Below are 14,509 nucleotides of genomic sequence, written 5' to 3' on the forward strand. Positions count from 1 at the left end.
CCACCAAAAAAAAAAAAAAAAAAAAAAGCTACTAAATAAACTTGCAAAAAAAAAAAAAGTGAAGAATGAAGAACATCGTTGTTGTTTTTTTTTTTTTGTCTGTCGTGGGGCCTGAACTCTGAACCTGGGCACTGTCCCTCAGCTCTTCAGCTGTAGACTAGCGCTCTACCACTTGAGACTCAGCCCTACTTCTGGCTTTTTCTGCTTATGTGGTGCTGAGGAATTGAACTGAAGGCCTCATGCATGCAAGGCAAGCACTCTACCACTGAGCCACCTTCCCAGCCCCTTGAAGAACATCTTTATCCTGGCTTAGTGCTTTATTTATTTATTTATTTAGGGGTCGTGGGCCTGAACTCTGGGCCTGGGCGTTGTTGTCCCTCAGCTCTTCAGCTCAAGGCTAGCACTCTACCACTTGAGCCACAGCGCCATTTCTGGCTTTTTTTTCTGCTTATGTGGTACTGAGGAATCGAACCCAGGGCCTCATGCATGCAAGGCAAGAGCTCTACCACTGAGCCACCTTCCCAGTCCGTGGCTTAGTGCTTTAATGCCATTCACTGTAACCAGATTAAGTGCTGTCTTTCAGATCGTGGGAGGCCCAGCTGTCATCACTGAATGAAACAATGAAGAGCTCCAAACTGGAGGTTTCCTGTCATGTTCCCTGGTTTCAGGATGTTTTACATTTGGAGTCCCCTAACAGCCATAACACAAGACTACCAAACTGGGCTTTTATCCCACAGAGTATGATGTGTGGTCATTATACTTTGCCTCAGAAAGATCATGCCAAGACCAGTGATCCAGGAAAATCATGGAAGATAATGCACCTCAGTGAACAAGAGCAACCCAGAGAACTGAACTGTATGTCTGTAACAGGCTTTACTGCACTATTTACCTGGGCAGAGGAGACTGCTGGCTACACCATTATCCTCTGGGACTTGGAGACCCAGGGCATGCAGTGTATTTCGCTTGGCCAGAAGTGTGTTCCTGTACACAGTAGTGGCGACCAGCAACTGTGCCTTGTAGTGACAGGTGAGAATATCTTCTATCAGATTCAAATATTTTGCTAAGAGGATTGCTTTCCTGATGTGTTTCACTTCTGCTGCCTTGGTGCTAACTGCTGACCACTTTGACCTCAAAAGTAGTAATCATTCACAGAGGAATGATTTTTAAAACCAGTACTGGGAGATGGGTGTTGAACTCATGGCCTCATGCTTGCTCTGCTTGGCTTACTTTGCTGGTGTTCTTCTACTTGAATGATGCCTCCTGCCTGACTTTTGGAGATGGAGACTTGAACTTTTCTAGTTGGGCTGATCTTGAATCACAATCCTCTGGCTGTTAGTCTCCTGAGTAGCAAGGATAATAGACATGAGCCAACGGCACTCTGCTTGATATTAGTCTTGGTAACATTGTCTCATGTATTTGATTTTTAATTAAGATCATTTTTTCCTGGATGCTGGTGGCTAATGCCTATAATTGTAACTACTCAGGAGGCTGAGATCTGAAGATTATGGTTCAAAGCCAGCTCAGGCAGGAAAGTCCATAAGACTCATCTCCAATTAGCCCCCCAAAAATTGGAAGTAGAGCTGTGGCTTAAGTGGTAAGTCACTAGCCTTGAACAAAAAAGCTCAGGAGCACTGTCTAGACCAGAATGTCAAGGTCTAGAACTGGTATACACACAACAAAAAAATTTTTTTGATGGAATTGCTAAAGTTTGCAGAGCAATAAAGATTGAATTTTTTTACCCTGGACCTTGAACTAAGGATTGGGTGCTGTCCTGAGCTTTTTTCACTCACGGTTAGTACCCTAATTAGGCTTTAGCCCTAATGCATTGTTCTTATGAGACTTTGACTTATAAGTCATAGAAAAGCATGAATTAAGACTATAATAGTACAGGGTGTCCAATAAATTTATTTGCAATTAAGATACTGAAATAGTGATAATTAGAAGTAAAATTGAAGTCATAGATCCCAAATTGAAGTCTGGTAATTTTCATTTTTCCTGTAGAAAATGGGCTTTCTCTGATTCTGTTTGGTTTAACTCAAGAGGAATTTTTAAACAGACTAATGATCCATGGAAGTGCCAGCACTGTGGATTCTCTTTGTCATCTCAATGGTTGGGGGAGGTGCTTAATTCCCATCCATGCACTAGAGGTAAGAATTCAGTGTCTGAAGGACTTTACTGCTGTCACATAGTCTTACTTGAAGATCTGGGAGAATTCATTTAGTCCAGCAGCCAAAAGAACTATAGTTTTTTTTGTAGTTGTGGGGGCTTGAACTCTGGGCGTAGGTGCTATTTCTCAGCTCTGTAGCTCAAAGCAAGCACTCTGCCACTTGAGCCACAGCACCACTTCCGGTTTTCTGGTGGTTAATTGGAGATCCATCTCACAGACTTTCCTGCCCAGGCTGGCTTTGAACCATGATCTTCAGATCTCAGCCTCCTGAATAGCTAGGCATGAGCCACCAGTGCCAGGCAAGAACTAGCGTTTTTACCTATTCATTTACTCAGGTTTAGTTACTTTCTTATTCCACTTAACAGTAATACTATTTAAGAAAGACTGCTACAAGAAATGGAAGCAACAATATGCTAAGACTAAATGAAAGCAGGCCATGGAGAGCTACACAGTAATAATCTTCTATTCCTAACTTACACTTCCTACCTTTTCTATCCAGCTTTAAAAGATGTAGTCTGAGTATATATAGGACTGTATAATTCAGACATTTTCTATAGGCATTATTGAATTGTCTTATAACAATTACATGAGGGTTAGGATGTAGCGCAATGGCAAAACACTTGCCTACCAAGTGCAGTGTCCTGGGTTCAGTCTCTAGTACCAAAAAAGAAAGCTCCCCCTCCCCCCCAAAAAAGGTACAAAAACAAAACAACCACTGCCACATGAGATGGATTGGGTAGTTTTTGTTCTCTTATTTTGTAGATAAACAGACACATGGTGGCTGAGTGAATGGCCCAGACCCATATTAATAAAGACAGGAATTCTTTTCTTTTCTTCTTGACAGTGTCTCATTATATAGTTCAAATTCCTAAAACGTGTGATCCATCTGCCTGAGTTTGGCTTCACTGCTAAAGCAACCTAGAGTCCATTCTGAGAGAGATGAGTGACAGTGAAGCAGGAAAGGGATGTACTTTTTGTGACCAACACTGAGGAAGACGGGCAGATGAATGTCTTAGTCTAGTCTTCAAGGAGCTAACAGTATTTTCAGGATTATATATGGGAAGAACAAGGACAGTGCCAAGATGTTCTGTGTGGTTTAAATGGTTTTGGCTGAATGATTGTTACCTGAGGTCTGATAATATGGGGGTCTTTCAGGCACCAGGGAAATGGTTCCACTTTGATTCCTGTCCTGGGGTGAATGTTTACAAAGTTAGCTGTTCCTGGAAATTAAGATAAACTAGAAAGGAAATAACTCAGAGAACCAGGTTAGAGAGATAAAATGGAGTTTCTTGTAGCACCCATTGGTTCCTCTTTCGGGTACAGATTGCATCATTGTTTTCAGAGTCCTCACTAGAACCTAGCAAAAATAGTTTCAGCGGGGAAGGTGGCTCAGTGGTAGAGTGCTTGCCTTGCATGAATGAGGCCCTGGGTTCTATTCCTCAGCATCACATAAGTAGAAAGTGGTAGAGCATTAGCCTTGAGCTGAAGAGCTGGGGGACAGTGCTCAGGCCCAGAGTTCAGGCCCCATGACTGAACAAAAAAAAAGAAAAAAATCATAGTCTCATATCTACTCTAGTCTCAGCATACCAAGTTGTAAAGTTCAAAAATCTGTGTTCCAGGGCTAGAGGTATGGCTCAAGTGGTAGTCACTTGCTAGTAAGCAAGAGCCACTGAGTTCAAACCCCAGTATTACCTCCTCAGCCCCTCCACCCCACCAAATATTCTGAATCCTGAATTTTATTTTTCCTATAGTAATTTTTTTTCTCATTTCCTCCAATTTTAGGCTGGGATAGAAAATCGTCAGCTAGACACAGTAGATTTCTTCTTGAAGAGCAAAGAAAATCTTTTTACTCTGTCCCCCAAATCTTCTGTAGATGATCTGTTTCATCATGCTCCATCAAGTTTATATTTAAAAAGTAAGTAAAAGATTTCTAATTCGAATCTAGCATTTCTAATCACTTTTAAATTACTGTTCCCTTCCTTCCTCCCTCCTTCCCTCCCTCCCTCCCTTCTTTCCTTTTCCTTTTCCTTTCCTTTTTTCTTTTTCTTTTTTGATTGTGGACCTTGAACTTAGGACCTGGGCACTGTCCCTGAGCTTTTTCTTTTAGCATTTTGAGCCACAGTAACACTTCTGGTTTTCAGATGGTTAATTGCAGATGAGTCTCATGGACTTTCCTTGCCTGGGCTGGCTTTGAACTGTGATTCTCAGATCTCAGCCTCCTTAGTCGCTAGGATTACAGGTGTGAGTCACTGGTGCTTAGCTGCTGTTTCATTTTTCTGTTCTCTATTTTTTGGCAGTAATTGTGGTTTGAATTCAGGGCCTCTCACTCTCATACCATTAGACAGGTGCTCTAATAATTGAGTCATGCCTCTGCTGATAGGACTCACTCTTTTCCAGGGAGGGCAAGGCTTCTGACCACTGTGCCCTGTCCTGCCAGAGCTCCCTGTTGCTTGAACTTTTCTGGGGCACCATGTCTGACTCTGTCTAATGGCCATCTTTTACCAAGACACTGGCAGGGTGAGCCAAGTCTTCCTGACTGTAGGTGTTCCTTTATACGGTCCTAGTGGAAAACCTATGTTTTCTTTTTTCTTTTTTGGGTCCGGTCGTGGGGCCTGAACTCTGGGCCAGTGCGCTGTCCCTCAGCTCTTCAGCTCAAGGCTAGCACTCTACCACTGGAGCCACAGCACCACTTCCGGCTTTTTTCTTTTTGCTTATGTGGTGCTGAGGAATCGAACCTAGGGCCTTAGGCATGCAAGGCAAGTGCTCTACCACTGAGCCACCTTCCCAGTCCCAAAAACCCATGTTTTCCATAATTGGTGCATGATTTTAAAGAAAAAGCTAGCTCCCTAGACATAATGCCAAATTCACAAATAATGAGAGCAGCGTTTTGGAAATAAGTAAAGCTTATTAATTTGCCTGCCAGATGAGATAGATGTGTTGTGACATGATTTCTCAAAAGCTGCCATAACCAAAAACTGCTGTATTTGCCCCAAGGGGGGACTGTTTGTTGTTGTTGTTTTTGCCAGTCCTGGGGCTTGAACTCAGGGCCTGGGCACTGTCCCTGAGATCCTTTTGTTCAAGGATAGCACTCTGCCACTTGAGCCACAGCATCACTCTGGCTTTTTCTGTGTGTGTGGTACTGAGGAATGGAACCCAGGGCTTTATGCATGCTAGGCAAGCACTCTTCTACTAAGCCTCAATCCAGCCTGAGGACTGGTTTTTAAGGGAAAGGTGAGAAGTTTTGGTCTCCCAGGTTAACTACCTACTGGATCATTGGTACCAGTCTCTGAAGCTGTATGTTCTGCTTAGAAAAGTTTACTTTTCTATGGCCCCCACAGAGAGTGTGATGACCCAGTCTAGAAGGTGGCTGAAAGAATTTCCCAGCAAGAGGGAATTACGGGGAAGGAAAGACAAACTTAATCAAGTTCAGATTTTAGCTCTTCTATGTACTTTAAAAATTACCCTCTCTGGGGCTGGGAAGGTGGCTCAGTGGTAGAGCGCTTGCCTTGCATGCATGAGGCCCTTGGTTTGATTCTTCAGCACCACATAAGCAGAAAAAGCCGGAAGTGGCGCTGTGACTCAAGTGGTAGAGCGCTAGCCTTGAGCTGAAGAGCTGAGGGACAGTGCCCAGGCCCACAGTTCAGGCACCAAGATCGACAAAAAACAATAATAAAAAACACCAAAAAATCAGGAAATGATGCTAAGGCTTGAAGTGGTACAGCACTAGTCTTGAGCAAAAAAAAAAAAAAAAAAAAATTACCCTCTCTGAACATTAGTTTTCTTTTTCTCATCTATGTTAAGGGGAATACAACACAACCTCCTTAGGTTTTTAAAATAAACAAGGTATTAATATAGTACCTAAGATATAGGTGGTCAGAAAACTGGTAGTTAATTATAGCTATTGAATAATTATTAGAAAAAGTTTAATAAGTCTTCATGAAAGTCTTTTGAGCTTTGTAAAAATAAGTCTGTTTATATTTTATAATGCAATATTGTATTTATGGATGTGTTAATTTGGGGAGAGTAAAGTGTTGTTCATGTTAATTTCTTTGGTTCTTTCTCAGATGTGGAAGAGTTGACGCCAGCATTGGACTTACTTTGTGCAGCAATTAGAGAAAGTGATTCTGAAACCCAGAGCAAACACTTTTCAGAACAGCTGCTTCATCTTACACTGTCTTTCCTTAATAAACAAATAAAGGAACTTTTTATTCATACTGAAGGTAAGACTACCAGCATGAACGGGACAATTGCACGGTTCTCGTGTCAAGACACAGATAGAAACGCTGATGTTACATGGAAGAGCCTAAAAACCAGTGGAGTTCCATTTGCTAATGTAGAGTAAAAATGAGTAAGTGAAAGAGGTTTTAATACAAAGTTGGCACAAAGACATGAGACTCGTCACTGTGAAGAGTATGGAAAAGATTATATTAACACACAGCTACTTAGAAGTAGAGTAAACCCTCAAACATTGTTTGAAAATACTGATTTTGAATTTTGCCATTGTCTGGAATTCTTTGTAACAAGTCATGGTGTGTTTCTTTTTCTCCCTTTTCTGTTTGTGTATGTGCATGTACACACCCTTGCACTTGGAATGGCACATGGGTGATTTTCACAGAACTAGATAAAGATCTACAGAAAGGAGTAAACATTTTGACAAACTACATCAATGAACTCCGAACCTTTATGATAAAGTTTCCTTGGAAGCTAACAGATATTAAGGATGAATATGTTATCAATAAAAATGTCCCCACAGTAAAAGAGAATGATGCATGGGAGAGACTCAGCTGTGAGGTAAGTATAAGTAATTATCATACGTGTTTTGTCAGATTCAAAGGATCTGAGAAAGCAACACAAGAAATAGAATTTAGAATTTTTACACTTGTGATTTAGAACCTTTACACTTGAGATTGAGAATCTTTGCCAAGAGTTTATTTTATTGGTTTGAGAATGTTTAGGCATAACTTCAAACTTTAATGTCTAACAGACTCTTTTTAAATTTTATCTGCTATATGGATAGGCTACTTCTTAATGCAAGAACTGCCATTTGGGTCAAACAAATTCATCTGAGGTGGCATTCCTCTAGCAATACTACCACACTGGTTTAAGACTGGCACTTTGTTTTATTTGTTTTTGACGTTGGGTCTCAATGTTTAGCCTAGGCTGGACGTGAACATGTTATGTAGCGTAGTCTGAGGCTTGTGATCTTCCAGCCTCCATCTCTTGATTGCTCTCCCTCTCCCTCTATCTCCTTCTCTCCCTCTCTCTCCTTCTCTCCTTCTCTCTCCTTCTCTCCCTCTCTGTCCCTCTCTCCCCCTCTCTCCCTGTCTGTCTCTGTCTCTCTCTCTTGCCAGTCCTAGAGCTTGAACTCAGGGCCTGGGCACTGTCCCTGAGCTTCTTTTGCTCAAGGCTAGTACTCTGCCACTTGAGCCACAGCACCACTTTGGACTTTTTCTGTGTATGTGGTACTGAGAAATCAAACCCAGGGCTTAGGGCATGCTAGGCAAGCACTCTACCATTAGGTCAGATTCCCACTGGCTGCTTTTTCTTATCTCTCATCCTGTTTTCTTCTCTTCAATGTTTTTTTTTTCTAAGTTACTGATTTTTTTTTTTTTTGGAGAGTTACACTTCACTTTTTTCCCCCACCCCCACCCCGCTCTATACTTTGATGAAAGCTGTGGTCTGTCTTCAAAAACATGTCTAATATGTACATATAACATGCTATCTAGTTTTGTGCCTAGCTTGATACTTTATATTTCTTTAAATCCCTACATCAAGAATACTACCTGTCCTCTGGCTTTAGAGCTTCAGTTATGGATTTGCTTTGCTGTAATTTTTTTTTGGGGGGAGCTGGTCAAGGGGCCTGAGTTCTGGGCCTGGGCGCTGTCCCTCAGCTTTTCAGCTCAAGGCTAGCGCTCTACCACTTGAACCACAGCACCACTTCCAGCTTTTTTCTTTTTGCTTATGTGGTGCTGAGGAATCGAACCCAAGGCCTCATGCATACAAGGGAAGCGCTCTACCGCTGAACCACCTTCCCAGCACCTCTTTTTGTTTTGGTTGTGTTTCTTTTTTCTTTTGGCAGTACTAGCATTTGAATGTGGGGCCTTGAACTTCTTAAGCAGGTGTTTTACCACTGAGTCATGTCCTTCCTTCTTTCTTCATGCCCCTCCTCTTTTATTTTTTGCCTATGTAGGTTTTGTTTGTTTTTGCCGGTCGTGGGGCTTGAACTCTGGGCCTGGGTGCTGTCCCTCAGCTCTTCAGCTCAAGGCTAGCACTCTACCACTTGAGCCACAGCGCCACTTTCGGCTTTTTTCTTTTTGCATATGTGGTGCTGAGGAATCGAACCCAGGGCCTCATGCATACAAGGGAAGCGCTCTACCACTGAGCCACCTTCCCAGCCCTGCCTATGTAGGTTTTGAATAGAGTATCACAGGTATGCTTGGACTAGCACTGAGCTATGAGCCTCCTGATATCTGCCTCTTGACTAGTTAGGACCACAGGTGTGAGCCAGTGTGCCTGTCTGATTACTGCTCTTTTGAACTGTCGTCTTTAGTATTCTGGGATACTTGTGTCACAGTCTTTTTCAGGCAGCACTATGATTGCTCTGTATCTTCCACTAGATTTCAAGTTACTAGAGAGCAGAGTCTGTTTTAGTCAGTTTCATATACTCTGTGCCTAGTCCCAAACCCAAGTTAAAGATTTTAAATAAAAGTTCCTTAGTTAGGTGCCCAATAAATGTGTATGTCCCACGTTGATAAATAAGAGAATAAAATATATTTTTTGCTTTTTTTTTCCCCCCATTTTCCTAGGAAGTTATTGCCCAGGCCATTTTAAATAATAAAATACCAGAGGCACAAACCTTCTTCAGGATTAACAATCATCCTGCTCAAAGACTACAGGAGCTTATCAAGATAGGCCTAGATTTGGTCTATGGCAGTTTAAAGAACAACAATATAAAGGAAGCCTCTGAACTTTTGAAGAACATGGTGAGTATGTAATGCATTTTTAAAAAATTTTAAAGTCTCCCCTTGTTTTTGTTTTTGATTTTTTAAGAAACAGTGTCTCACTATATAGCCCCATTTGACCTTACATTCACAGTGCTCACATTTCAGCTTCCTGAGTCCTGGGACCACAGTCATGCACCCCACACCCGTGAGACATTGTTTTCCATAGGAGACTTTGATGTGACCCCTTACACCTCCACTTGACCTTTACGGGCTCCTTGTTTGGGCTTCCCGTTCTATAATTTTGCTTCATTTGATAAGGCAAGTCCTAGAAGCAGGACTCCTGGAGCTGGCTGTAATCTACATAGACGGAGTCTTCCCTCATGATGAGTTTATGCAAGTTTAGGTGGAAAGAGAAAAAATGTTAGGGATTGTTGTATCAACTTTAAAATGTTCAAATAAATAAGCACAGCAAGTTGTTGTAGTCTTGGCCCTGTGGTAGGATGGCATCATCTTAAATTGGTCTATATGCTGCCTTTGTTCTCCCAAATGTTTTAGAGACTTGAGGATTAGCAAGTAAATGTATATAATAGGTGTGGGAAAATGAATATTTGCCTGCAACAGAAATATCCTTTTTCTAACATGTTTATATTCAACATGTTTATGTTTTGTATTTCCAATACAAAATGGTTTTCTGGGTTTCTTACAGGGCTTTGATGTGAGAGACCAGTTGCTCAAAATATGCTTCTATACAACTGATAAATATATACGGGACTTTTTGGTAGGTAAAGGTGAGATTTTGTAGCTTCCTCTTTTTTTTTTTTAATTGTGAAAATACCGTACAGAGGGGTTACAATTTCATGGGCTCCTTTTTTTTTTTTTTTTTGGAAATAGGGTCATAGTATGTACCCTAGGCTTACCTCAGACTCACACTTGGCCTCTGCCTCCTGAGTGCTGGGATTATAGGTGTGAGCCACTGGCACCAGACTCTTAAATGGCATTTAATCTCATGAGTTTGTTTTGTAAATGTGCTAAAGGTTTGTGAGGTTATTGTTTTCAATTTTTATTCAAGGTTGAAATTTTGAAAGAGAAAAAATACTTCTCTGAAAAAGAAAACAGAACTATAGACTTCGTGCATGAAGTTGAGAAGCTTTATTCAGGACATGTCCAAGAAAATGTGCAGATCCAGTCCTTTCCCAGGTAGTCTTATTAGTCCTCCCTTTCCCTTTTCTTTCCTATTAGTCTCCTATTGATAAAATTATAAATGATATCTAGTGTTTCTGTTTTTTGGGTGTTTTTTTTTTTTGTTGTTGGTCATGGGGCCTGAACTCTGGGTCTGGGCGCTGTCCCTCAGCTCTTCAGCTCAAGGATAGAGCTCTACCACCTGAATCACAGTGCTGCTTCTGGCTTTTTCTGCTTATGTGGGGCTGAGGAATCGAACCCAGGGCCTCATGCATGCAAGGCAATCACTCTACCACTGAGTCACCTTCCCAGCCCCTCTAGTTTGTATTATCAGCATAAATTTCTCAAAAGGATCTATGCTTACATTTTATTTTATTTTTTTGCTGGGCCTGGGGCTTGAACACAGGGCCTGGGCGCTGTCCCTGAGCCTCTCTGGGCTCAAGGCTAGCGCTGTACCACTTAAGCCACAGTGCCCACTTCCGGCTTTTTCTGTTTATGTGGAACTGAGGAATCGAACCCTGGGCTTCATGCATGCTAGGCAAGCACTTTACCACTAAGCCACTTCCTCAGCCCCAGTATGTTTATATTTTAGAGAGATTAAAAACTTGTATCACTAAAAGGAATCAGGAATTGCCATTATTTTGATATTTGTACAATCATGATTGTATGTTTCCCAAAAGTGTGGAAGTTTCTGAGCAGATAAAAAGGAATGCTGCAGTCAGGCACCTGTGGCTCACACCTGTAATTCTAGCTACTCAAGAGGCTGATCTGGGGATCATGGTTCAGTCCAGGAAGGAAAGTCTGTGAGACTCTTACCTCCATGGGCTGGGAAGGTGGCTCAGTGGTAGAGCGCTTGTCTTGCATGCATGAGGCCCTGGGTTCGATTCCTCAGCACCACATAAGCAAAAAGAAAAAAGCCGGAAGTGGCGCTGTGGCTCAAGTGGTAGAGCGCTAGCCTTGAGCTGAAGAGCTAAGGGACAGCGCCCAAGCCCAGAGTTCAGGCCCCACTACCAGACCCAAAAAAAAAAAAAAAAAAGAGAGACTCTTACCTCCAATTAGCCACCATAAAACCAGAAATGGTGCTGTGGCTCAAGTGGTAAGCACTCACCTTGAGCTGAAGAGCTCAGGGACAGTACCTAGACCCAGAGTTCAAGCCCCAGGACTGACCAAAAAAAAAAAAAAGGCTTTCCCTCCCACCAAATAGAAAACAAAATAAAAACTTTATCACTCATTCTGTTTCTAGGTATTGGATAAAGGAACAAGATTTTTTCAAGCACAAATCTGTCTTGGACTCATTCCTCAAATGTGATCATAAAGATGAATGTAACAAAGAAGACCATAGAATTGCGTTAAATTGGGCTCAGTGGTGGGATGAACCAACCCAAGAATACATCCTTTTTCCCAAGATAAGTCCAGAAGGCAAGTATGAGAAAGCCAAAATACAAACATATCGAGCAAACATTAAATTATGCGTTCATCTTTAACTCTTTTGGCATCTCCGTTCTAGGATTCTTTTAGAGAGGGAAAAAGAAGAGAGTTGAATACACAAAGTGAAATGCCCAGCTCAGGAGACCGTGTTTCACTTTTTAAACACTAGTAATGAGAAACTGTAGTATTGATTATAAAATGAACCATACAAAGAAAAGCATAAAAGAATTACTAAAGTTAGAAAAAGAGGACCCAGATAATTCATCCATTACATGAATATTAATGTTCTGATTGTTACATCTACTTAGTAATTCAGTATTGAATTATGTGTTAATAATAATTAATTGCTCTTTTAAAATGTGTTTTGTTCTTCATGTAGAATACAGATCATATTCACCAGAAGCCCTCTGGAAATACCTCACAGCTCACCACGATTGGTTAAGCATCACCTTATGGATTGAAGAATTTCAGTCCCAGGAAAATTACGTTTCACTTCAGAACAAGTGGCCTCTTCTAACTGTTGATATTATTGATCAGAATACCTGCTGTAACAATTACATGAGGAATAAAATTTTAGATAAACTGGCCAGGTATTGTAATTATTGAATTAATCCCTAGTGAGAAGAATAAAACAAGGAGCAATACTTAAAAAATGGTGTCGTAAAGAGGGTGTACCTCAGTGGTAGGGCATTTGCCTAGCATTAGCCAGGCCCTGCTTATGTTTGATCTTAATGCCATATTGTGTATGCACAGGTGTGTGTGCATGTGTGCACACACTCATGTGTACACAATTCTCCTTTGAAAGCCCATAACTCTAGTTTGGTATCATTTCATATTAGAAAATTTACACTGTTGTTTAATGTTGTCTTAAACTGATGTTTTAAAGTTATCTGCATAATTTAACACCAAATGGTGGCGAATAGGCTCTTAAATACAGATTCTAAATGTAGATTCTTCCCAAAACATTGTGTATTGATGTAAAATTGTTGTCAGTGGGGCTACAAGAGCAAATGGCTAGAGCTAAGAGGAGAACCCTCCATGAGGTATCTTGGTGATTGTCTCCACTCTTCTCCATATTATCATTGTACTTACTGCGCTTTGTATAACTGAATTGCAGAGAAAACGTTGATGAATTTTTCAGTGCTCATGGAAAATTCAGATTCAGAGTTAATGACAATTGCCACACTGCTTTGGACAGAGATAGGGAGTTAGAGGGCGAAGGAAAGAGCTGGTGAGCTTAGTTTAGGTTTTTGAAATACCCAAATATGGGCTGGGAAGGTGGCTCAGTGGTAGAGCGCTTGCCTTGCATGCCTGAAATACCCAAATATCAAGGGTAACTTGAGGCTATAATTGCTGCCTTTCATGAAGTCATAATGACCTATACAAGAAACCAGAAAAGACAAATAAATGTGTCTCTGAGCATATTTATAAAGTTAAAAATGGCAGCCTTAATTTGTAAATAGTTTTTAAATAACGGACACCCTTTGTCTCTTCTGAGCCTGTCAACTTTCTAACTTGTTCTACGTTAACTTGCCTCACAGGAATGGGATTTTTCTTCCATCTGAACTAGAAGATTTTGAACTCTTCCTCCTAAGACTAAGCCGTATTGGGGGTGTAATACAAGATTCACTCCCCGTTCAAAACTACCAGTCCAAGGAAGGTTGGGATTTCCATTCTCACTTCATTCGCTACTGTTTGGAGCATAGTCTGCAGCATCTTCTTTATGTCTATCTTGACTATTACAAGTGAGTTCTGAAAGCTGACTGTTCACACTTTGCATATTTCTTTTGAGTTTCATGAAAATATTAAGCATTCACATGAGGAATACGGATCTTTTGGGGCTACTTACTTGTCGGTACTAGGAATTAAACTCTCACGGTATTGCATTTGCTCAGATGGCACTTCACCACTTGAGCCACACCTCCAGCCCTATGATCTTTTCAAGTATTTTCTCTTAACTCAACACTAGGTACTTATAGTTCAGTACCATGTTAAACTAAATGCATATGAGATTTTCGTTGATACTAATTCTGAAGCATCCTTTTAACTTTTTAATTAACCTGAGATTAGAATAAAATGATGAGGCTGGGAATATCTGTCAGTGATAAAGTAACGAGCAAAGCTTAGACACCCCCCCCCCCAGCACTGTAAATAAATATATCCATGCTTACATGCCTACATCATTTAAAAGGAAAAGATAACCTGTATGCATTCATGTATTCATTTATTTTTGTGCCTGTTCTGGGGCTTGAACTTGTCCTTGTGCACTCAAGGCTGTGCTCTACCACTTTAGTTACACCACCATTTAACATTTTAAACATTTAAAAATGTTTAAAAGACGAAAACGTTTAAAAGAAAGGAAACTTAGGAAGATCCACTTGGAGTTCTTTGATATCTTGGTTACCTGGAGAATGCAAACCACCCTGATTCCAAAGTCACTGCAAGGTATATCAGATACTTTTTTTTTTTTTTTTTGGTCAGTCGTAGGGCTAGAACTCTGGGCTTGGGTGTTGTCCCTGAGCTCTACAGCTCAAGGCTCGCGCTCTACCACATGAGCCACAGCGCCATTTCTGGTTGTCTTGAGTGGTTTATTGGAAATGAGGGTCTCACAGGCTTTCCTGTCCAGGCTGGCTTTGAATCACCATCCTCAGTTCTCAGCCTCCTGAGTAGCTAGGATTATAGGAGCGAGCCACCAGCACCTGGCTAGATAACTTAAAACATGTTTAGATAGGTAAATGGAGATCAATATATATCAGACTAAGATCAACCTGCAGAATCCTGTGGCTGGTGT

General features: G+C 41.1%; 1 protein-coding gene across 3 annotated transcripts in view; it reads left to right on the plus strand.

Annotated features, from left to right (window-relative positions):
* The window catches only part of Spg11 (spastic paraplegia 11 (autosomal recessive)), a 58,468-nt gene that overhangs the window by 8,677 nt on the left and 35,282 nt on the right, over positions 1 to 14,509 (plus strand). For all 3 annotated transcript variants that reach the window (XM_013010091.1, XM_013010092.1, XM_013010093.1), the window contains exons 6-16: positions 584 to 1,026; positions 2,002 to 2,147; positions 3,950 to 4,082; positions 6,232 to 6,387; positions 6,783 to 6,958; positions 8,974 to 9,150; positions 9,818 to 9,889; positions 10,181 to 10,308; positions 11,534 to 11,709; positions 12,098 to 12,308; positions 13,260 to 13,463. In XM_013010091.1, coding sequence (XP_012865545.1) covers positions 584 to 1,026; positions 2,002 to 2,147; positions 3,950 to 4,082; positions 6,232 to 6,387; positions 6,783 to 6,958; positions 8,974 to 9,150; positions 9,818 to 9,889; positions 10,181 to 10,308; positions 11,534 to 11,709; positions 12,098 to 12,308; positions 13,260 to 13,463 — 2,022 coding nt within the window. The remainder of the gene's footprint in view (positions 1 to 583; positions 1,027 to 2,001; positions 2,148 to 3,949; positions 4,083 to 6,231; positions 6,388 to 6,782; positions 6,959 to 8,973; positions 9,151 to 9,817; positions 9,890 to 10,180; positions 10,309 to 11,533; positions 11,710 to 12,097; positions 12,309 to 13,259; positions 13,464 to 14,509) is intronic.

The sequence above is a fragment of the Dipodomys ordii genome, unplaced genomic scaffold, assembly GCF_000151885.1.
Source record: "Dipodomys ordii isolate 6190 unplaced genomic scaffold, Dord_2.0 Scaffold11, whole genome shotgun sequence".
NCBI lineage: Eukaryota > Metazoa > Chordata > Mammalia > Rodentia > Heteromyidae > Dipodomys > Dipodomys ordii.